The sequence below is a fragment of the Malurus melanocephalus genome, unplaced genomic scaffold, assembly GCF_030028575.1.
Source record: "Malurus melanocephalus ecotype Western Australia unplaced genomic scaffold, MMel_1.1 scaffold_114, whole genome shotgun sequence".
NCBI classification, from domain to species: Eukaryota; Metazoa; Chordata; class Aves; order Passeriformes; family Maluridae; genus Malurus; species Malurus melanocephalus.
This window is the reverse complement of record NW_026623346.1, coordinates 248,553-271,868: the sequence shown is the minus strand read 5'-3', so window position 1 is coordinate 271,868 and position 23,316 is coordinate 248,553. Positions and strand designations below refer to the sequence as shown.

Here is a 23,316-nt window from a genome sequence, read left to right as displayed (position 1 = left end):
TTAAAATAATTAATTTAATCTTTAGCATAATTAAGGTTTCAAAATATTGACTTGAAAAAATCCAGAATTTTAACAGGATGACTATCAGATACTTTTCCTGAGAGAGGAAAGACTATGAAGAGTTAGATTAGGTGATAATCACTGACTCTGACCTCCATGCTGATCTTTTCGGATAGACACCCTTTCTCATTATTGTAATAGAATTAGAGGGTCCTCTAAAAATGTGGTGTACATGGAATTTTTTTTTTTTTTTTTTTTGTGAAGAGGTACACTAAGAGACATTCCTTGAAAAAAAGTCCATGGTGTCACACTGAAACCTAAATGATACAAAGTAATCAAACATGTTGAAAGAGTGTCCTTGTTTTTAAACGCCAGGCACCAGGTGTTGGAGAATGTGCCCTCATGCAATGAAGTGTCTGTGACATTATTTATTTAAAAGTAGATGATTGGAGCATGTTTTTTTTCAGGGAGCACATCTCATTTTCTGGAGTGTCCTGCTATGCATAACCCTGGAGCCCTTGTTTGTTTATAGGAATAGTTGAGGTGGGCATTTTTCTTTTTCTCAGACTATGGTCCCCCAGGGTAAATAAAAATGAGGGCAATGTGAAAATGACTAATGTATGGTCTTTCCTTAATTCAGACTWCAGGTCCCAGTATCTTGTTCAGCATTCTTGTACAACACTTGACAGTTCCTCTGATCTTGTTGACAAGTCCTTTTTTGGGTCTGTGCAGCTTCATTTTAATGAATTGCAGACCCCAAAATATAATATATAAGGCCTTATCCATTATTTAAAAAAAACAAGCACGTACTTTCTGGAATTTGTAATGCAGATGYAGATACCAAGAAATAACTTACAAATAGGAATAGATTTTTGCAGCTTGAAAACAAACCAGTGTATCCAGCCCTCCAAAGTGTAGGGCAAAAGAACCTGAGAAACATTTTGGTGTCATGTACCACATAACTTGAAGAATTTAATCTTTATCATGTGTGATCATAAACAGTTCTTCCCTATTCTTACAGGATTCTGACACTACAGATAACATGATCATTATTGTGATTGTTTTACGGAATAGGATAAAGAGAATGTAACAGACATTAAGTATAGGGGGTCATTGCAAACGTCTTCCCCCTCCTCCCCAAGCCACCATGCTCATTTGAGACCAGTGAATTTCCGTCTGTTTTATACATGCATCCCAACTCTGTGAACACCAACAGTGGGAATAGAAGCATCTGTGCTACAGATGACTTCTACATGACTGAAAGTGAATTCCTTATGCAGTCTCTTCTCCTGCCTTTGTAGCCACTCTGTTTATCCTGTAGAAATGGAGGGATGTCATGTTGGATGAGTCRATCAGGAAAGCTGAGTTTATCTTTGGGTGTTTCACTCATGTTTGTTGAGGGCAGTTTGAAGAAATSTAAGATGTGATTTATGGGAGTAGGAATATGTGAGTTGCTAGGCTAACAGCAGTGCAGTGTCTGGTTTCTTTTATCAGCCACAGAAATCCTTTAAAAGGCTGTCTTATCCTTCCTCTCAGTGCTCAATATTGAGGGAGTTCAAAGCCAGCTCTTTTCTTACCCAAGACAAGACAAAGACAAGAGAGAAGTCTGGATATCAATCTTACTGATTTTGTCCATTCTTTCTGTAAAATGACTTATTATCCATTATCTCTTTGGCAAGCTGTTGTACTTTTTATCTGCAACAAGCTCAGAGCATCTCTGAGTGTCGAGGAACATGAATTCTGAGGTGCAGGACTGCTGCCTCTAGGTTTCCAAGGGAGAAAAGATTTGCACATGATTTATCTTTTGACTCCTAGTCAGCCCAGAGTAAGGAACTTCTTATTTCTTCTTGTTCTGCAGTTTATTTCTCCCTGCACTATGGATGTAAATTTGCTACTCAGGCATTGCCACATTTAATGCATCCTTTAAGACAACACAGCCAAATGTCTTTTTTCTTATGCCATATAACAATAACCCTTATATAAATCAGATAACTTTACACTGCCCCTTGATGGATAAACATCAGGAAGAACAAACACTTCTTCATCAGCCTGACCCCATCTGAAGGAGGGGCGTTTGAAAGGGAAACTGTCRTYGGGTTTGTTGCGAACCRAAGTGCAGCTCACAGCCTGTTAAGACACAACGCTAAAGTTATTGACATAAGTTTTAAAGCTACTGAGTTGGGAACTGTTCAGCCTTTATTCAGACCCTCATTAGTCTATGGTGTGCAAAACAGGGCTTATAAATTAGGTACCATGGCCACTGTTGCACAGCATTAGTAATAAAAATCATTGCAGTTTTCTTCACGGGTCACTGCTCTGCCATGGAATAGCTGTAGTAGTTTGGAATACTTGTAATTTTATTTGGGGATGTTTTAAATGGCGCCAGTTTGTTACTGCAGCATCTCATTTTCCAAATGTTTGACCAAGTGTTCATCTGGTACAAATCAGCACAGTTCTTAGCCAGTGGAGCTAAGGCAGCTTTTATCTGCAGAGCACTTGCAGTGCAACTGTTCAAACATAAAAGATCATTATGTGCAAGGTAGAATACTTTTGTCCTTTTCCATTCCTTTCTTTAACTGTAAAAATTAAACAATACTTGTAGGTCTTCTAAGAGGCAGAATAAGTTACAGAGCTTTACATAGGATATGTCTCAGCCTTGATGATCAGAAATTCAATTGCTAGCAAGTTTTCAAAATAACAGTATATGSGTTTTGCTGAATATGATAATCTTCCCTCCCTGCCTTCTTCCTCTGTCACCCTCTACCTCATTCTGTAAATTTTTATGTGTTTGGGTTTTTATCTACCTATCTTTATTTGGTTTGCCCTGCTAATGTTCATGTCTTCACCTATAGTTAACCTGTCCTAGCTTCAGGTAGGAGGTGCTATTACACAGCATGTGTGAAAGGATAAAACACACACATCTCTGATCTATCAGTTCTTGTCTGTTGGACCCAGCCTCTGCTTATGAAATTCTCCCCTGTTAAGTTTGAGATGGTTCAAGGGTTGATCCCCTTTGTGATATTGTTTCCACATTTATTGTCTTGTATCTGGATTGTGACATCTCCCTTCTGTCCTTCCATTAAAACTGCTTTGTCACCCAGATTTGGGCTGATAGTGTGTATTTGACAGCGGGAAATCAATTGATAGTCTGTAAGTATTTCCAGTCTCACCAAATGACTCCAGAGGTCAATTCAGAGTAGACAAAAAAAATTTTGAGGAAGTTTACTGGTATGTAGAGATCATCTGAATGTTAAGTGCGCAAACAGGAATGGAAGAGAAAGTCATCCTATGAGAAAAGGTCTTCAGCATTTTAACAAATGAACATAGACATTACTAAAAGGAAGGCAATGTGTCTTGGTTCCCAGAGTAGCATGGAAAGCCTGCCTTAAACTTCCTTGTGGAAAGTGTAGAGTTAATTCTGCTGTTGTGTGTAATATTTCAAATTGTGATGTTATTAATACAATTCATCCCAAGTTCTGTATTGATATCTTTAACAGATGCCTAGTTTTATTTAATATTTTTAGGAGTAAGGACAGGTATACTGAAGAAAGAAGACTGTTGCCCCAGAACTCATTCATTCCTTTCAGAAGACTTGATCTATGCATTAACGTGGTCACACATTTATTTTGTCACTTGGATTAAGTTTCTACAACAGGGCTATGGTCATAAGGATGTAAGTTCCTGGCATTTTTCCAGTTATCAATACTGAAATATTAGTGATCAAGCGTTTACTGAGCACCATTCCTCAAATGCAGGGGCTGCACAACATCTTGTTGCATTCATGGAATTCATTTGTTTGCATTATCTGRCTAACTGGTTCTTTTGTATTGCCAAGGTGATGAACAGATTTGACATTTAGCTGATTACTTCACCAAAATTAAACAGAAAACAGGGCAGCCATCCAAAGTTCCTTTCAGTGTGAAACCTAATTATAAAAATGCTTTGAGCAGCAATTTCTTTTTGGATGTTAAAGTGCTTTTATTAGATTGTTCCCCTGTCACTTTAAAATTTATTGCTGGACACTTATAAATGGGGTTGCCTGCTGAAGTAGAATTATTTTATTTTCTATATTTAAGATGGGGGAAAAAGGGTATGGAACAAATTTTAGGCTGAATTTGTAAGTATTTTACATGTTTCTGAATAGGAAGGACAATAATTAATGCTGACTTTCATAGGCCCAAAATACGTAATTTATCTTAGTGTTAAATAAAATAATATCTGCTTTTTCTTTTTCCACAATTCAGCAGCTCACAATTTCCAAAAATGATTACTTAGCAAATAAAGAAATAAACCATGTGATTTAAAATTTTTGTACAGCCCTGTATTGTTAGGAGCTTGAATTATTAGTGTAGATTTAAACAATCAGTAGTGATGGAAAAATCTAACCAGGAACTTGTACCTGCCTTACATAAGCCATTACCTGTTCTCAAACAACATTAAAGTACTCTTAAATCATTTTGTCAAGGTCATTGAATATGAGTTGGCCAAGTGAATTCTAACCAGTAAATTTAGAGCTGAAGTCCGCAGAGGATTTAGAAGCAGCTTCTTGTGAAGTATCTTTTGAATGTCTTGGAATATGTTTAACTTTTTATACTGCCTGTTGTTATTAACATCCTTTGGATCCCAGACAAGGTGTGATCTGGGGAGATTTCAAGGTGACAAAATGGTGGGGTTTTGCATATGATATTGTCTAGCACACTTTGGGTACTAAATCATCTTGTGAGGACATACATTAATTCCTGACACTGAGATCTATTAATATACCTTGAAGCCCAGTGAATTATGTGAATCTGCTGTTTCAAGCTGAAGAATTCTGCCATAACTAGGAGGAAATATTTTGCTGTGGGTAGATTAATGTTGAAAGCTTGTCAAGAAAAAGTTTAATGTTTAAAATTTATTATTTCTCTTTTTGCCAGTACTAGAGCATCCACAATAAATACCATTAGTGATCTGAGGTAAAATAAAGATATAATTTCTTTTATATTTATTGTTATTAGAGTTTCAATTATATAGTCTATTCCCTATTAAAAACTGCCTCCCAGTGAATAATCTTACAGAGGATAATTTTTGCTCCCCTCTGAGAACTTTTCTTGTAAAATACAGTAACTGTCAGTGCTTATCAAATAATTTAATTCATGCCCTTTGCAGGATAAGTAATTAAGATAACTCAACATTCTGTATTAATAAATAACAAAAATGAGAATGAGAGATTTGCTAAATACACTTCCTGAAGGTAATGGTTAGGACTTAACATGAGTGTTCTGAGGAAGCTATGAGTTGACAGAGAAGGCTGTCTGAACAGGAAAGCAAAGAAAGTCTTAGTGGGTGTACAACACAAATATGAGCTCTGTTTTTTTTTGAGTGTTGAAGTATATTTCAGTGCTAAACCTTCATAATTCCTCTTTGTGTCTATAAAGTGTCCAGAGCTGGGGGTGTTCAGCCTGCAGAAAAGGAGGCTCAGGGGAGACCTTATTRCTCTCTACATCTCCCTGAAAGGAGGGTATAGCAAGGTTGGCCTCTTCTCCAAGGCAGCCAGTGACAGGACAAGAGGAAATGSCCTCAAGCTGCACCAGGGATGGTTCAGGTTGGGCATCAGGAAGAATTTCTTCATGAAAAGGATTGTCAGCTGTTAGAAAGCACTGCCCAGGGAGGTGGGACCAACCCTAGAGGTGTTCAAGAGATGACTGGACATGGCAGTCAGTGCCATGATCTGGTTGACAAGGTGACGTTCGGTCATAGCCTGGACTCGGTGATCTTGGAGGGGTTTTACAASCTAAGTGATTCTGTGTTCTAACTACTTGCTTGTCAACATGATAAATTATTCAGGGCAATGTTAAATAGGGAGAAACATATTGCTGTTAATTTGAAAGTTCACAGATTATGCTCCTGTGCACAGAGAGCATTTCCCTGCAGCATTTGGTTGCTAACAATGATCCCAGYGCATGTGCACTCTTGCTGTCTTTCATTGTGGCAGTGGGTCTCCTATAACCGAAACCAATATGTGTGTATGTGATCTGTGTGCCTGAACTCTGTAGGAACACTTCAAACCCTCTAAAAGCATAAACCTATCTCATTCCTCGTTTTCTGTTTCTCTTTGAATTAAGCAAGGGATATGTGCACCTGGCTTTAATGTAAATGCTGTTCAGGTTCATCAGGAACAGTTTGGCCTGGGTAGTCTCAGCAGTGTTCTTTTTGATCCTGTCTTGGCTTTGTGACAATCTCAGAGAAAATATGTCAGCAAAAAAAAATATCAGTTTAGAGCCTAGTGCACACTCAAGTTTGAGTCTTGTATCAGAGCTAAAATTAGGCTGTGGCATAGTAGCAATTAGCATTTGCTTKTCAGAGCTTATTTTTAGATTCATTATCAATTTTAGATGTCAGAAAAGACTGTTTGACCTAAATTGATTTCACAGAAATATTAAGGGATAAGGAACTGCAAGACTTCTGGCAGGTCAAAAAACTTGTATACTGAACTCATTTGCATTCGCTAAACCAAAATTTCCAGCATCATAAAATGTCARCAAGTTTAAATTATTTTGGAAAATAAGTTGAGTAGTTTGGTCACTGACAAGAAAAGAGACCTGGAAAACCATCTCTGGTTGCAAAAGTAGTTTAGTACTCCAGTATTTCTAATTCCTACCTATTGTTTTTCCCTAGGTTGATGGGATATTGTGCCTGGCTGACATCCTCACTGATAACAGCCATTCTGAAGCTACTCATGCAGAAGCAGCAGCAGTAATTGCCCAGATCACTTCTCCACACCTCACATTCACTCAGCATCTCAGCAGCTTTCTGGAAAATATGGAAGAAATTCTGACAGCACTTGTTAGTAAGTTTTCTACAGGACTTCTGAGTCCAGTTAAAATAAAATGTTGGAGTAGGGCTCATTTGTTAAAAATATTCCCTAAATAGTGTTTACCATACTTCCCCTAACAAYTAAAATAACAATTTTAAATTCTGAACCAAAGCATTCTACAATTATATAGTATTTTTTATTCCAGTCAACATTTGAATAGAATTTATGCATATTTTTAATAATAATATCAGTGAGAAAATCTACCTTAAGAACGTCAGGAAAGACTCAACAAAGCATGCTCCTGTTGGAYCTTTTTCTGTAAAAGAGAAGTTTCTTAGAGTTGCTAACTTTTAGAGTTAGAGTTTAGAGTTCTAAGAGTTGCTAACATTTATGACTGCAAGCTCACCACTACATCTGCATTTGTATAATAACTCACAGGAAAAGTGGAGTGTTGTAAAATCTATGGGTATTGTTRCAAGAAAATAAAGATCTAAGATTTCTTATCTAGGCCTGTGATCCATGGTAAAATGAGACAAAGGTGACAGCAAGATTTTCCTCAACCTGGGTCAGTGAGGATAGTTCAGAAAAACAAGGCATTTCTCATTGCTTCCTAAAGAGAGGGATATCTTATTTCTGGCATCATGCTCCCTCCCTCTCAATTACCAGAAATTTTCATTCAAGCATTCTCTTCTCTCTAGTCTGGAAATTCAGTTCCCAGAGCTGCACATCAGAATGTACTGTTTGGGTTTTCTAGTTTGATTACTCATGTATAATAGATCAGTACATTTGGATATTTTTTCTGGTGAGCCCAGTTGTTGCAGTTAACTGCAGCACTTCAATTTGACTGCATGTTCTTGTACTTGGGTTTTTTTTTAAGAGAAGAGAAAAAAGAGTAGTACCAGTGCTTGAGAATTCTGCATTGGGTGGGAATTATCCGAGATGGATTTAGGCATCCTTCAATAGGCCCAAACAGAGCTAACGATGTAGAAATCAAGGGAACAATTTATTCCTGATGTCCAAAATAACAAATGGAGAAGCTTGTGCCCTGACACTGCCCTGGATCTAGTGGGTAGAATTAATCTGTACTGAACTTATTTCTGTTTTAGCTGAGATGATTTCTTTCAGATGATTTTCTGGGTTATTATAGTGTACCACAGTCAGGGGCCAATCTGAACAGCCTATCCAGAAGGTATTAGCTGATGGATCATTTCCTTGATTGTTGCAGTTTAAGTTCTACAGGAATATTAGTGGTATATATTCTGCCCAAGAAATGTAAGCATTAAAAATAGAATATGTATAACTTTGCAAGAGCCATTTCAGTAATCACACGCCAGTTTTCTTGTAATATTTATAACTAAGTAATTGAATTACTGTAAAATGTTTAATTTTTAAACCATGCAGAAATCCCATTACCAGGTGATTCACATCTTGGTTAAAGTACATGTGTGCAAGATATTAAAAGGTAGCTATCTCTTAGCACTTCCTATTGAAGTAGAAAAATATGCAGGATTTTTTGACTACAGAGAAATAGGTTTAGAAACAGGCAACATGTTTGTGTACCTTGTTCTGAAGAGGAGGATACCTAACAGATTTATTCTCTTATGGATCATTTACTGTTACCTTTCTGCCTCCTGTATTTAATTTGATTTAGTTATATCCAACTTTATTCTGAACAACATGCAGAGAGATATTCCCAGTAGAATGGTATACTAGGCTGACTATATCATTCATTAGAACATGTAGTGAGGTGGGTGCTGGTCCCTTCCTCCATGTAACAGGTGATAGAGCAAGAGTAAACGGCCTCAAGTTGTGCCAGGGGAATTTTAGATTGAATGTTAGGAAAAACTGCTTCATGGAAAGAGTTGTTAAGTGCTGGAAATGCTGCCCAGGGAAGTGGTTGAGTCGCCATCCCTGGAGGTATTTAAAAGCTGTGCAGATGTGGCACTTGGGGACACAGTTTAGTGGGGAACTTGGCAGTGATGGGTTTGGTTGCAGCCCATGATCTTAGAAGTCTTTTCCACTCTAATCCATTCTATGATGTTACATAATTGACAATTTTTTTTTTTTGTTTTCTTTTTTTATCTTGATATTTATGAACTTGATACTAGCCAATAAGATCACAATTGCAAGTCGCAGAGGCTCAAATATTGCCTTCAAATGCTGCAATGAAGGACAGACTTTTATTCAGCTATTTTCTGCATTCCTAGAATTGTGCCAAGAAGCTTCATCAGGTGAAGTTTTCCTGCTGGCTTCAGCAGCCCTTGCCAATATTACTTTCTTTGATACCATGGCTTGTGAAATACTGCTCCAGTTAAACGCAACGAAGATCCTCCTAGCAGCATGTTCAGATAAAGGCATAGTGGATACTCCATATTCCCGGGATCAGGTGAGGAACTTCTCAGCAAGCCACTGTCACATTTGTGTAAAAGCCAACAGATTTCAGCCCTGTGTCTGTTTTGACAAAGCCTGAMCTATGTTTCTTTCATGTATCCCATTCTTGGTTCTTTTCAATATATGCCTCCTTATAGGCTTCAGTTCCTTCCTTGATTTTGGTTTGTTGTGATTTAATTTAATGAACATTATAAAATATGACAGCTTTAATGTGATTAAAAAACAAATAAACAAACAAACAAAAAAAAMCAAAGCAGCACATTCCATATTTCTAAGATYGTAGAATTCATATCTTTTTTTCATCATGAAGACAGCCAGTGACACAAAGACTGAGATGGGTTGTGGAATCTCTGGTTTTGGAGGGATTCAAAATTTGACTGGATGGAGCTTTGACTCAAAGGTATATATGGAGCCTAAATCTACAGTTGTCAGTTCAAAGATGAATTAGCTCCAAAAGCTGAATAAGGATCTGATCCCCAGCCCATTGACGTCGGTGGGCTTTGGACCAATTCCTAACTGCCTGGTAGATGGTTTGCAGGTTTTTATTGGCAAATAGTGCTAATGTACTTTACTTTGCCTTTTCTTTCTCACCAGTGTTTTTTTTTTTGTTTGGGTTTTTTTTTTTTTTTTTTTTTTTTTTTTTTTTTTTTTTTTTTTTTTTTTTTTTTTTTTTGGTAAAGGGACACCGAATATTAAAGTTCTATGCTAATGCATAGGTGAAATCAGAAGGAATTTCTTCTGCTCCTCTCAGGCACTACCATGCATTAGGGTGCTGCAGAGACACTGCTTATTTGGCCTCTCAGTGATTAATTTTACTTCAGCAGAGTGCCGTGTATGAGGCCTGAAGGTTCCAAATCCCTTATCATTCAGGGTCTTCTTGACTTTAACCATCATCTTAGACTCCACATAAAAAAATATGAAATATGTATGTTTGTGTGCAGTATGTTTATGTATAACAATTTTTCTCTCTGCATTCCCACTTGTCTCTTCAGTGCTGTTAGTATTCTCACCTTACCTGTGAAGTTGTGGAGGTATAGCCTAACACCTTCTGATCTTCTCTTATTCAGGCAGACAAAGAATTAATGTGCACTGAACACATCCATTTTAAAGTGGTTATTCCTAATTGTAAAATCAGTGAATTATGTTTCAAAACAGCTTGAGATGAAGAAAAGTTTTAAAGCTGGAAGCAAAGCTGCTTTATTTTCTGATAGATTCTTTCCTGTTTTCTTGGCATTTGGGAGATGTTACTGGTTTTGACATGGAGATCTTCTGTCCCATTTGAGATTTTAAATCCTTAACACCATTCTTCCTCTAGGTTTCACGTTCTCTGCTCTTCACCTTTTCTTCCTTATCAGGCATTTGTGTTTGTTCTTACTGTCTTTCCTCACTTTTTTCCCCCTTAAAAGGAGATTGCAATGTCAAAAGGAAATTAGAGACAGATATTACTTTAATATAAAGCAGTTTTAATTTTTTAGTATCACTGAATCCCTAGTGAAAGACTTTGAGAATGATGCTTTTAATGAGAAGATTRTTAAGAGTTATTTTAGATTTTTTTTAAAAATCCCTGTCTGTTTGAAAGGACCTTGTAATATTACTTCTCAATTTGAGGTTCTTGAATGCTGGGGCATATATTAACAAACCATTTACATGTGGACAGGGTCATGAAAAGGTATYTGCATTGTTTTCTTCCAGAGGTCCCTATTAACATCCAGCTCTGACATGATCACTAGCCCCATGATCATTCAATATGGGGTTAGAATTGCCTTCYGGCTGAAAGGTCTGACTGTTCCTTGCAGTTGGTTAACTCTACACTAAAATTCTGGGATCCTTTCCGGTACTGACAAGATCACACTGAGAAAACATGATTTCAACTAATATAGTGTTTGAGACAGTCTTGATTTGAGACAATGTTTTCAGAGAAAAAAATGTTAGAGTAAATGTTTCTTCTGAAGTGAAAAATTTGATAATTTTTTTCCCACCAATATGAAATAGATATTTGGGCGAAAGTGAAGAGAAAAAAAGTAGTTTATTAACAAAACACAGTGCCCAGATAAAAAGGTTAGATATTAAAAAGGGTTAGATATTTAAAACTCAGGAACACATGCTGCCACCTCCCCCACAGCCGCGCGACCACGTGGTGCAGAGAAAAAGATGGCGGCTCCCTTCCAATGGAAAAAGAAGCAAAAAAAAAAAAAAAATTCACGTGGCACTTGGGCAACAGTGGAAAACCTGATGGTATCCTCTTCGCACTGTGGAYGAAACAGAGGGCTCAGTGTGTTTTTCTATCTCTGGCTTGGCTTCTTCYGGAGTTCAGGATGAGAYGGAGCTGCACCGCTTGTGCCCGCTGGCCGCTGAATTGTTCCAGAAGCAAAATCACATGAGTTGGAGAAAAGGGGTGGCGGTCCCAGAAAAGCTGTTTGCCCAAGTTAACAAACCCGAGCTAGCTAAACGACGACAATGTAACTCCACCATACGCAGCGAGCTGAGGTCCAAAAAGCRAACAGCTGCATGGCAGCCTCACTTTTAAACTGCCTGCACAGCCCCTGTTCCTTCTTCCAGGTTGCATTTAAAGGCGCAGACACCTTTTGGGCAACGAGCTGACGGAATATAGGAATACAGGATTGGCACAAAATCAACCCAAGATATATAGCTAGAAAGAGAACTGATAAAGAATTAAGTTATTTAAATTAGCTTAAGAAATCAAGAAAGAAATATGACTGCCAGTAACATGCAAAAATGAAAATTAGGCCCAAAATTACCTATTTTGAATTTTAACCACAGCATTTTATTATTGATATTCTAATAAGTTTCCTATGTAAGACTGTAGTAATAATTTTCCTGATGTCTTTTTTTCTTTTTAACTGGTTATCTCTGTCTTTTCATGCATGTGTGACTAACATAAATAAATAACAGTACTGACTGGCAATGGATTGTTATTATCAGACTCTTTGGCTTAAATACCAAAATTTTTGAGACAAAATGACCGTTTAGTTACAATTCTGCCTTTCATGTTTAGATTCGATGCAAGATAAGACAATATGGTCCAGCTTGCAAAGCAAGAGGTTATGTTGGAAGATTAAAATCTCAGCACAGCTGAAGAACTAACTTGTATTGGAAGCCTAATTTGTGCTCTGCTCTAGGGAGATCAGATATCTTAGGTGTCTTTGGCTGGTTGAGTCTGTTTCAAAATATGATAAGCTTTTCAACTCCATGAAGGAAGCCTGCGAGATGGCAGTTCTGGAAGCTTATTATTTAACCTGAAAGATGGGAGACTGTGGCCACAAATGTGAGTGAGGAGACAGAGTAGCTCAATCACTAGTTCAGTTATATGCCCTGGTTTATGGGATGCCTTTTTTCACCGTAGGACCCATACAGGATGCGTATTCTGTGTGCTTCTTTAAAACAAATAATGTGAGAATCTGGCTATTCTGCCTGTTSCTTATCTAGATTAGTCAGCAACAGGAAGTAAAGTAAATAAAAATGTAGTAAAGAGTTCCTTCATTCTAAAAATGTGTGTTTCATACAGCCTCAGTCTCTGTTGCTCTGCCTCAGCATGCCAAGTATACACTTCCCTGTCAAGGCCTCAGAATAAAGCTAGACTTTGCAAGCAGATCCTCTCTCCAACCCCTATTATTATTTTCTGATGATCTTTGCTTCTTCAGTTCTTCTAGGTATATATATATTTTCTGTTTTCAGGAGAAAAAAAACTAAATTGCCAATCACAAAAATGGCTACCAGAAGCAATTGGAATTATTCTCTTTTTTTAAGCAATATAATGTCCCAGAGAAAATTTCTAGAGATTTCTCACTGAAGTTTTTTCTCCTAATATATAATATCTTGAAAGGCTTTTTCTATCCCAACTTGCTGTGATGTCTGTTCCCGATCCCTGCTATATGTACTCCTTTGCTGTCTCTGTGGATGGGTCTTGAATTGTGATTTTAATTTACATTCAGAATCAGAAACTCCATCTTATTCTGAGTAGGTTTCAGTGTTTTTGAAGATGGGTATCTGGAATTTGCAGACACACTATGATTTATCCTTATGTCATTTATTTGACTGAATTACAAAATGCTCTTATAATAGGTACAAAAATTAATATTACTTAGCGATGAATCAGCCTTAAAGGAGTAATTAACTAAGAGAATTAGCAATTCTGTATTGATCTACTTTGCCACTCTATTAAATTACATGCTAATTCTTATTTTGAGCTTGTGTCCMTCTTTTTATGTCAGGGCTGTTGATAAAAGCCTACTGAGCAGTGTGCCTTTATTATCAGTAAAGGTATATTAGCATCACAGCTTCCACCTCTGTAGGCACCTCCCTCTCCCACAAATGAGGGAAGGGTCCCTCAGTTGTGGAGGATATTGTCCCTTTAACAGGCTAAAATRTGTGCTTTCATCCTCCAAATCCTATGGCATCTTTCTTCTTGAGTAGTTGGTTTCACAACAATGGGAAATATTTTCAAATCATCTTAAACCTCCCCCCAAGAGAAAGTTATCAGAGAAGCCTTCTGATTCTTATGTATTCTTTAGGTTTAAATCTCTTTGGCAACTAAACTTACACTCTCAGTGTAAGTATCTTATTTTATAGCAAAGCATTTGTATCTGGTTTTCACTTTTGCAGCAAACATTCAATACCTTTGTGCTCAGGTTGATGGGCATTAGTYATCATTAGTTGTTTAGAAAAGCATTTTTATAATGTTAGTAATTACAAGTTTTTGTTAAAACAATTTCCAAGGTGACTACTGTTTGAACAAAACTATTTTAAAGGTTCTAATTAACCAAGTTTTCTTTAATGTAAATTGTTATTGATAACTGAAACTCTTACAATTCAGTGTAAAGCAGACTACAGAACTGAAAAGGAAGGTTCACCACTCATAAATTCCATAAGTGAAAGTCYGAGGGAGTGGAAGGAAACTATGTGGAAATAAAAACAAACTTTAAATTGTGAAATATACATATATATGGAATGACTAACAAAGATCAACACTGCCAATTTTATAATAATGTATGATATTGTCACTAAAGAGAGGTATCTTTGTTTAATATCTGTTTACTTATTTATYATATAAAAATACAGATTATTAATTAGATTTCAGATCGATTTCCGGGGTAGCTGCAAGACTAAGAATATGACATTGTAGTGACACTTGCAAAATATGAAATAATGCCATTTTTAAAAGTTTATTTATTAAATAGGAAAATTTTCCATGGACTTAAAGGWGTCCTTCTCCTTCAAATATCTCTGCATGCTCAGTTCACCAACAAACCATTTAAAGATGAACCTTCAAGGCTGCTTGATTGTTCGTGTGGTTMTTTAAATTCTGAAAATTAACTACTTAGTCTCTTAGTCTTGTGAAAAATCTTACCAGTCCCACTGAAATCTCTGCACAAATCTGAAATCTCTGTTGTTATTTTGACAAGTTGGAGCCCCTTCAAAAGGTGCTTAGACATGAGCTGGTCTGAGGGTCCCTTACCTGACATTTTGTGTTTTCCGGTGTCTCCCTGCTCTGTGGTTGGGGTGTGCAGAGCAGAGCACACRGTAACAGGAGGTGTTGAGCACAGGACAAGCCCTGGAGCCCTGTTCCTCTGKTTTTTTTTTGGTTTTTTTTCTGTAGCGAAACTTGTGACACTGACCTGAATCATCCAGCTTTCATCTGATGGCAAGCAAATGTCATGGGCCTTCCAGGAGCTGAGCGGAGCCAACAGAGGRGATGGGGAAGGACTTTTTACAAGGCATGTAGTGACAGAACAAGGAGAAATGGCTTCAAGCTGAAGGAGAGTGAGTTTAGGTTAGATAGCATGGAGAAATCCTTTGCTGTGAGGGTGGTGAGGCACTGGAACAGGTTGTCCAGAGGAGTTGTAGGTGCCCTATCCCTGGARGTGTCCAGTGCCAGGCTGGATGGATGTCTGAGCAACCTGGTCTGRTAGGAAGTGTCAATGCCTATGACAGGGGTTGGAATTAGTTGATCTTTAAGGTCCTTTCCAACCCAAGCCATTCTATGGTGATTATTTGTTGATCAAGTCTATTTTTCTGTGGTTTTCCTTAGTACAGTGAATTTAGGGTGGCCAGTTCACAGAGAAAACTGCAGCCAACAGATATATCAGGCTCCCGCTCTAGAGAGACACCTGCAATTCTTGATGAATTTGGATAGCAGAGGACAGAGTGTGTACCAGCCTGGGACAGTCTGGTTAGAGACCACTGCTGGAACACAGATATTGGAAATGCATGGATCAAGATCTGCCTCCAAAGCAGATCTGCTGAGTGCGGATACAGGTGCTGGAGTAGGGAATTATGCTGCATTCCCTGTCAGAATATGCTTTATGGCACATCTGCAAATCCCACAGATCAAGATATCACTAAGGCACCGGAATTGATGGGCGGCTTTAGCACATTCCTTCTGCCATAGCACATACCATCCATGTCAGGATGGCACTGGCAGATGACCAGGGCTCATGTGTCCTGTCTTCAGGATGACTTCTTYCTTATACTCTGAGTGAACCACAGGTTCCTAAGAACTTGTTCTTAGTTCCACAAGAACCTAATCAGGGCTTAGAAATCCAGAAAAATTGCAAAAATCAATAATAAAATTGTAAAATTTTAAAATAAATTGTATCAGGTGCCAGTGCTTTGTAACCATGCAGTRTGTTCTTTTACAGGATCATTACTTGAGCAATGAATGAAATTGCTACTAAAATTTGCAGTTGAACAGTAGAGATTCCATGCTAAATATTTTCAAGTCTTACAATTATTTGAAAACAATTTCAGTTCTGAAAGAGGTTTTGATATCTATATTTTTCCAGTAATTTTCAACAATGAAACGAGGCTTAGGCAGCCACTTTTGTCAGTGTCTGTTTATGTCTCCATGTCTCACAATAACATCTGAACTAGTCTGATGATTCAACAAGGCTTTGTAGTTATTTTTGAGACTGCCTAAGGCTTTGCAAAATTTGTAGCCAGATAATGGGAAAAGAGGCTAAGATAAAGACTGCAGTGTAAGTCTATGTGTCATTAGACAAAAATAAAAATCTACAGTGGGAAAGATGCTACTGGAAAACATCTGTTTATGTTTCTTGATCAACTCTAAATCCAAAAGAGATGAGGCTTCATTAATACCGGGGCTCACAGAAGTGTTATTTTTTAAAGCAAATTGAGTCTGCATTTGTTTATGTTTTCCTCTAGAGAGTTCATCTTCAGTAGGAAACTTCCTTGAAATTTGGATTGTATTATAGATKAAATTTTCAATTAAGTTGCATAAAACATAAACATTAAACTAGAAAAGTGTAGCAGAAATAGAGCATTTAAAGTGAACTCTTTATTCTTCTTGCCTATTATAATTTTACATTATCCTATTTTGTTACATTGTTTACATTACAGGAAAATGAGTTTTCTTTGGAAAAGAAAAATCTATCCTTATGGRATGAGCTAATCTATGGCTAAATACCTTTTGAGTCCTACTAAGATTTTAAAAGATAAATTAGGTAGAACTTGATGGTTCTTGATCATGATAGGATGGATGTTGATGATACTTATACACCCCTCTGGTGAAGTTACATGTAAACCCACTAAGCAAGTCCAGAAACATTGCAAAATATGGGACCCACATGATCAGCACAAGGGAAGTACAACTATAACCTCAAATAATTTTTGGTGCCAAAAGACGCAYGCAAACTATTTTTATGTATGAAAATACTTATTAGACAAAATAACTTGAAGCAGTGGAATAATTGGCATGTATTTAAATTGTGGTTAATTGAATTCTKCATCTGTGGCTTAGAGAGCCACATGGGGTACAGCTTCTGCACAGAGGAAGCAATTTTCATTAACGGGATATAATTTAGAATGAGAAAACATATACACTCTGCCTRCAACACAGTTAATAATTAATATGGAATAAATACATAGACATACTCTGAGTTACCATATTTCTACCTGTCACTCTGTAGAGCCTCAGCAACTCATCTGCATGCTAAGTAAGTATATTTATTCAGAGAGATGACACTGTCACACTACCTTCAGGAGYGGAAAATCTTTATGTCACAGCATCGGAAATGAGTCATCCTTGTTTTTAAAATGGCAAAGTGAGATCAGAATGGTGATTTGATCTCATGCCTCCTTACATTTAAGAAGTTTGCTGGGTTCTGAACTGACACTGTGCTGTTAAAAAGCTGATAAACCAGTTCCAAAACTGACCATTATTTTTGAGGCTAATTTTTCTGAATTAGATTAGAGAAAATCTAAAACCTCTTAAGAAAAAAAACGTTATTTCTGTTTTGTATTCTGGTGATCTCTAACATTTATTATTTTGTTTCTCATATATGCTGTTAAAAATGAGATATGTCTGCATGCAAAAAGTAAATTMTTTGAAGGACAAACTAAAAAACACCTTGCAGGATGTATGAGAAAGTTTGTAATACCATTGAAGGGAATGGTTGACTGAAAGCCAACAGGACCACAGGGCCCAGTCTCTGTCAGAGATTACACCTAATCTCAAAAACAGTTAAAGCTATTTGAGATAGGGGATTCTGTAAATCAGCATCTCAGAATGTGCTTCACTTGGTGCAGAGCTTAACCGTGGTCTTTACCTCTGGACAGGTACAAACAGATTTTTAAATCCAGTTCCTTTTGGGATGSTGCCTTGACATGCACACAATTCTTGGCTTCAACAAAACTGAGAAATATTCCTTAAATATTCCTGTGAATCAAAGCTCATAACTGCAAATCTCTCTTATGAGGATTTTTTAGCATTTCATCTGAACTGATTCAGCATAAAAACAGAACTCTCAAACGTTTGGCATATTTTTTCCATTCTTATTTTATAAAACCTCAATGCTATTTAATATTACTGAATTGTAGGGCTAGACTTCATATTTCCTTCTCTTTTTAACAACAGGTGGTAACAATATTGGCAAACATGTCTGTRTTGGACCAGTGTGCTTCAGAAATCGTTCAAGGAAATGGTATGTGTTTTAGCTGAATTATATTTTTTGAAATTTATTTCTGTAGAGTCTGAGTAGATGGCAATGTAGRACTTCCGAGGTAAAGGAGAAAGTTTTCACTAATAAAGCTTCATTTGGTATCCTATCTCTGTTGGATATTGCACATTGCTGCAGGGTGAAAAAYGACTCCTGGGGTTGGTTCTACATAAATGAAATAAACCACTGTTTTAGGAAAGTTTGCATTTGTGACCAATTGTTRGTATTCCATGCATGTGACTTACTCCTGGATGCAAAGCAAGGTAGTAAAAAGTATTTCAATGGCTTTTATTATGGTGATTGCRTTGTGTAAAATGGCAATTACAAATTACAAGCTGAAAGACATTGCCTGATGCTGAGCCATGCACACCTGCAACTTGTGTCACTTTTCTCACAGGTATTCAGAAGTATTACATATTTTGAAGTATTCTGCATTCATTACTGTTCAGAAATTGCTATGTTTTTTCCTCACACTTCTTGAAATACTGTATCATTCAAAATTTACTATATTGAAGAAATTCTGGTGTTATTGGCACACAAGAAGTCCAAGAAGTTAATAACTCTGAGCATATAGAAAGAGGAAGATGTAAATGCCTTATCAATGCACTCACTCACCAGCAAATCCAAGGCCAAGCAATATAGTAAGACAGCTGCCTTTTTTTTTTTTTTTTTTTTTTTTTTTTTTTCCTTTTGGTGGCAAAGATTAAATTACAGAGGAAATTCACATGTATTGCTTAGCTGTGCCAAGTAGAGCTAACTCCTGCTAGACACTGCACTGGGTGGAGATATACGTGTGGATGGTCAGGGACAATGGCCCCATGTACAGTTTGTGTATTCATTCCATCATGGAAGCTCACAAGAAGCATTTTCCCCCTGGCTTCTGACAGTTTTTACACACATCCTGTGTGTAAAAACTTTTTTGTGTCTGCCTGCCTAGCATTATATGAAGTGGATGCTAGTCAGAGGCTACATTCTGAAAATGGTCTTTGAATGCTGGAGAAGTTAGGTACTTTCTTCTCAACCCTGACTTTTTCTTGTATGTTGATTGATTATTATCTAGCTGCATGGTTCTGATGATAATTCTGTGAATTATTTATGCAAATGTTCTAACAGTTAAAATCCTCTGATGCTAACTGAARTAATCTGAATGCCTAACAGCATATGGAGTCTAATAGCACATAATTGTCTTTACACTTAAAATAATCTAGAAAAGAGAAATAATTTTTTTTTTGGTGGTAGTACAAGAAGAATATCAACTCTTATAGGCAACAATAAGTTAATGAAGCTATTTAGACATGGGTGACATTGCCTCTTCTGGAGTGAAGAGTTAGTCACGGAGTAAACTTCAAGAAACAGGATTTCATCATCTCCTCCATTAAAGGATTCCTCATTATAAAATATGCTTAAACAGTTGGAGAAGGAAACTTTTGAAGACTTGCTCAAAAATATGCAAACAAGAAAAAAAAAGTCTTGGAGTGAAACTTTTAGAGACCTGAAATATGCCACTGCAGATTTTTTTTATGTAGTGATTACCTTCATGTTAATTTAGATGCAAATAAGGAATTGCATTTAGTTGGCTGAAATAATGAYATTCAAAATACCAGCCTTTAGAGGAGAAAAGAGTTAGCACAATTTCTAGCTCCAGAAGTTCTGTTGYTTCCTAGTGAAGACAAACTTATCAGTTTGTCTGATCAGATGTTCCTGAGTGCTGATGTCCAAATTGCAGCCTGCATTTTTGGATTCTCTGTGCTTTGTTTGGGCAGTAGCTGGTCTGAATTTACCCAGCTTTCCCTTCCCCTTTCCTTTTTTGCACTGAGTGTTTTGTTGGAGAGAGTATAATGATGTTTCCTGCATTCTTTTAGGTGTTCAACTTCTAATGGAAATGCTCTTTGAAAAATCATCCTCAGGAAATCCAGCAGAGATTGCAGCTTGTGAGCGAGTGCAGCAGAAATCTGCGGTCACACTGGCACGGCTCAGCCGAGATCCCGAGGTGGCAGATGCTGCTGTAAAACTCAGCTGTAAGGATGTGTCTACTGCTTAATGGCAGCCTGGAAAAGGGGGAGCAACTGCCAGTCACAGAGAAGCTCCTTTTAATTTTTAGCCTCACTTGGTAAACTTTATGAAAGACATTCCCCATGGAGTGTGCCCAGAGAATGACTGAGGAGATGGAGCTAAATGAACCTCTGGCTCATTTCCCAGAGGAGCCTGAGGTGCAGCATCCACTCAACACAGAGCTGTCCCTTGCTGTGCCAACTGACAATGCTGCCTTTTCCCTTCCTTTATGGAAACCCTTGAGCAGGGTCTGGCAGGGAACAGAAAACTGGGTCCCCAGCAGGTCCAGATGGGATTAATGCAATGAGAGGGAATATGTTCTTTGAGTTGGAGTTTTTTAAGGGTATATGGGAGGATTGAGAGGGAAGAAATGGAGGTCATAACTTCCCCTCTGAAACAGCCACAGCAAGTAAACCCAATTTATTTGTTTATGCTTTACAACTATTAATTATGACTGCTCTGAACTGCATAGCTCCATGGAAAGTCCCTTAAGTATTTGCATGTCATCTTTGCATTAAAGATCATATCTACAAAAAAATATAAATATCATGCATCTAAAGAATATCTCAGAAATAAGAAGTTATTTGTCTGAATTATGTCTYCTGACACTCTTTTGTACACTCAGGTATTCCTCGCCTGATTAAACTTTGTAGATCACCAACAGAAAGGAATAACAGCGATTCTGTTTTAGTGGCTTGTCTGGTATGTACATTTTAGTCCTTCTTTCATGCTCATATGAGAAAATTAGGGAAAAAACATCCCTTCAGATTTCAAAATGCATAASTATTGCAGAAATATTTTAAATTCATGTCAGGGTCTCCTGCTTTTCCCCTTAAGCATAATCCTGTACACTGTCAATTATTCATYTTCTGATTGAAGATTTAAGCACATAAGGAAAAATGGCTTCATCTTCACATTATTTGGCACAAAAAGAAAAATAGCTGAAACACTTTGGAGTTTAAAGATTCATTAATTCCTAAATTCCATTCTGTGGTGGTTCTATGTTTGTCAAAATTAGCCTTGAACCATGGGGGTAGCAGTCCTTTACCTGCACTCACACATATGTATGAAAATATTTATGTAAAGCATCCAAAAAGGAGAAAAGGTATTTCTTGCTTTCACTCCAATGCAATTTTTTGTTCTATTTGTGCTTCCAAGACAATATAATGCCCGGCCAAGGAGTGGGCAACAGGAGGTCAGCACTTTCTCTGCTCAGGAGAAAGAGCCCAGCTGCTGGCCCTGCACTGCATGGACTGTGAGCCAAGTGCCAGAGCTGAATGATTTCACTGAGCATTCTGTCAAAGGGCCCTGGGGACATGGGTGATCCAGGCTTAGGACATAGGCTCTGATTAGTGAAGACTGAAGACTACTGTTCGRCAATGCTTTATGATATTAATGTTATTTTAGATGTAAGTTAAAGCTCGGTTATTGGAGCTCATTTGTTTAAGCAGGTCTCATTTAGGATGAAGAAAATATAAATGTGAGCATAGAAAATGCTGTGATTGTTCTTCCTACATGCCAAGAGGACTTGTTAATCTGGTATGGTTAGAGCAGAGACCACAGAGTGGTGGCAGCAAACCAAACTATGATTTTTCTGTCTCACTGAAGTTGTTGCTGCTATTCAATATGAATTAAATTCCTTGAATTCATGCCTATTGCTTGAGACATTATCTACCTCCCTGTCTCAGCAATTCTCCTTCTCCTGATATATTAGTAACTGCCCGAAGAAGTGTTGTGTTAAAAATGTGGCAAAAAATATTGTCCTTGAGACATAAGCTACTTTAAGCTCTAGAAGKTGTTGTCACTGGTGTTTGAGGGCTTGTCTTGCATTTAACCTGCTGCTCAGGTCTAACAGTAGTATGCCCCAAAGTGACCATCATTTAATAACTTTGCCTGAGGGAAGATTCATCTGACAGATGAAGATAGCAATGAGAGATTGCCTGCACAGCTCAATTTTGAGATCTGGCTGTTATTTAGATGTATTGGTAATGGATTCCTGCAATGAAGGCTTTGCCAAACCTGACTGCACTGCAATGATGCTCTTCTGTTTTTCTAGGCAGCCTTGCGAAGGCTAGCAATTATGAGCCCTGATGGACTGGAAGATTCAGATTTTCAGCAGCTGGTAAAGCCCAGACTTGTGGATTCTTTTCTGCTGTGCACAAATATGGAAGAGAGCTTTGTATAAATGGGAGCCAAAAAGCTCTGAACCCTAACCAAGATGATAGGCATACAGTAAGATAACAACACATGTATAATTTTATTTTGCTTTGACTTATTGTTATTTATGACTTATTTATTCTAAACCCATGAACATGTGGGAGCAAAGGAACAGAATGAGAAAACTTGTTTCTGTGGTTTGCAAAGGTAGTTTTTTATTTTCCTGCCAAGACACACAGACCTTATCACTGCCATCTAACAAAATGTTTTGTTTGACATAATTGAGCTAAGGTTATGAAGCCAAGAATTTATTGCTCTGATGTTAAATGCTTCTAATGATGTTTTATCACTGATATTTTTCTATAGTTAGGACATTTTGTAGGTTTTTTTTTTTTTAAATGTTTGAGGCTCATCTATATTAGAAGAAAATCCTAAAAGCTGCAAGTATATACATTGAAATTAAAGGAATGTTACAATCAGAGTCCAGTTCTTGTTATTTTCTGAAATTTTCCAGAAAAATTTCCAAAAAATGTTCCAATACTGATATAATGTTCAAATACAAGAAGACATTATTAGGCTGTATAAAGATGTGCTCCATTAGATAATACACMCTTGCAGAAAGCTCTTTATTTACATTTACTGGAATTTACTAAAGAAATTGATAGAATTCTAGAAAAATCTTYGACGATATGTGTTTTGTTTCATAATCTTATCTGCCTAAGATTTAAAATCATTACACACTGATAATTTTCTCTCCTTTTCAAGCCTTTTCAGGAACTGGAAGTACTAATGTCCAGACATGTTTTTAATATCCAAGCTACTACTTCTGTGAAAAGTTGTGCATGCATGTACTACATAATCAGAACAGATAAATTAATTGTAACTTGAATTTTCTCACTAGATCTGTACTTTTATAACTGAAATGGGATTTTTAGGAGTTCTGGA

The 23,316-nt window shown here is 37.2% G+C and overlaps 1 protein-coding gene across 1 annotated transcript in view; it reads left to right on the top strand.

The window, feature by feature from the left end:
- Positions 1 to 22,453, top strand: part of INSC (INSC spindle orientation adaptor protein) — a 123,891-nt gene extending 101,438 nt beyond the window's left edge. Inside the window, exons 9-14 of the mRNA XM_057369677.1 lie at positions 6,658 to 6,829; positions 9,004 to 9,182; positions 18,081 to 18,147; positions 20,025 to 20,180; positions 20,840 to 20,916; positions 22,271 to 22,453. Coding sequence (XP_057225660.1) covers positions 6,658 to 6,829; positions 9,004 to 9,182; positions 18,081 to 18,147; positions 20,025 to 20,180; positions 20,840 to 20,916; positions 22,271 to 22,399 — 780 coding nt within the window. The 3' untranslated portion in view covers positions 22,400 to 22,453. The remainder of the gene's footprint in view (positions 1 to 6,657; positions 6,830 to 9,003; positions 9,183 to 18,080; positions 18,148 to 20,024; positions 20,181 to 20,839; positions 20,917 to 22,270) is intronic.
- Positions 22,454 to 23,316: the final 863 nt, after the last annotated feature.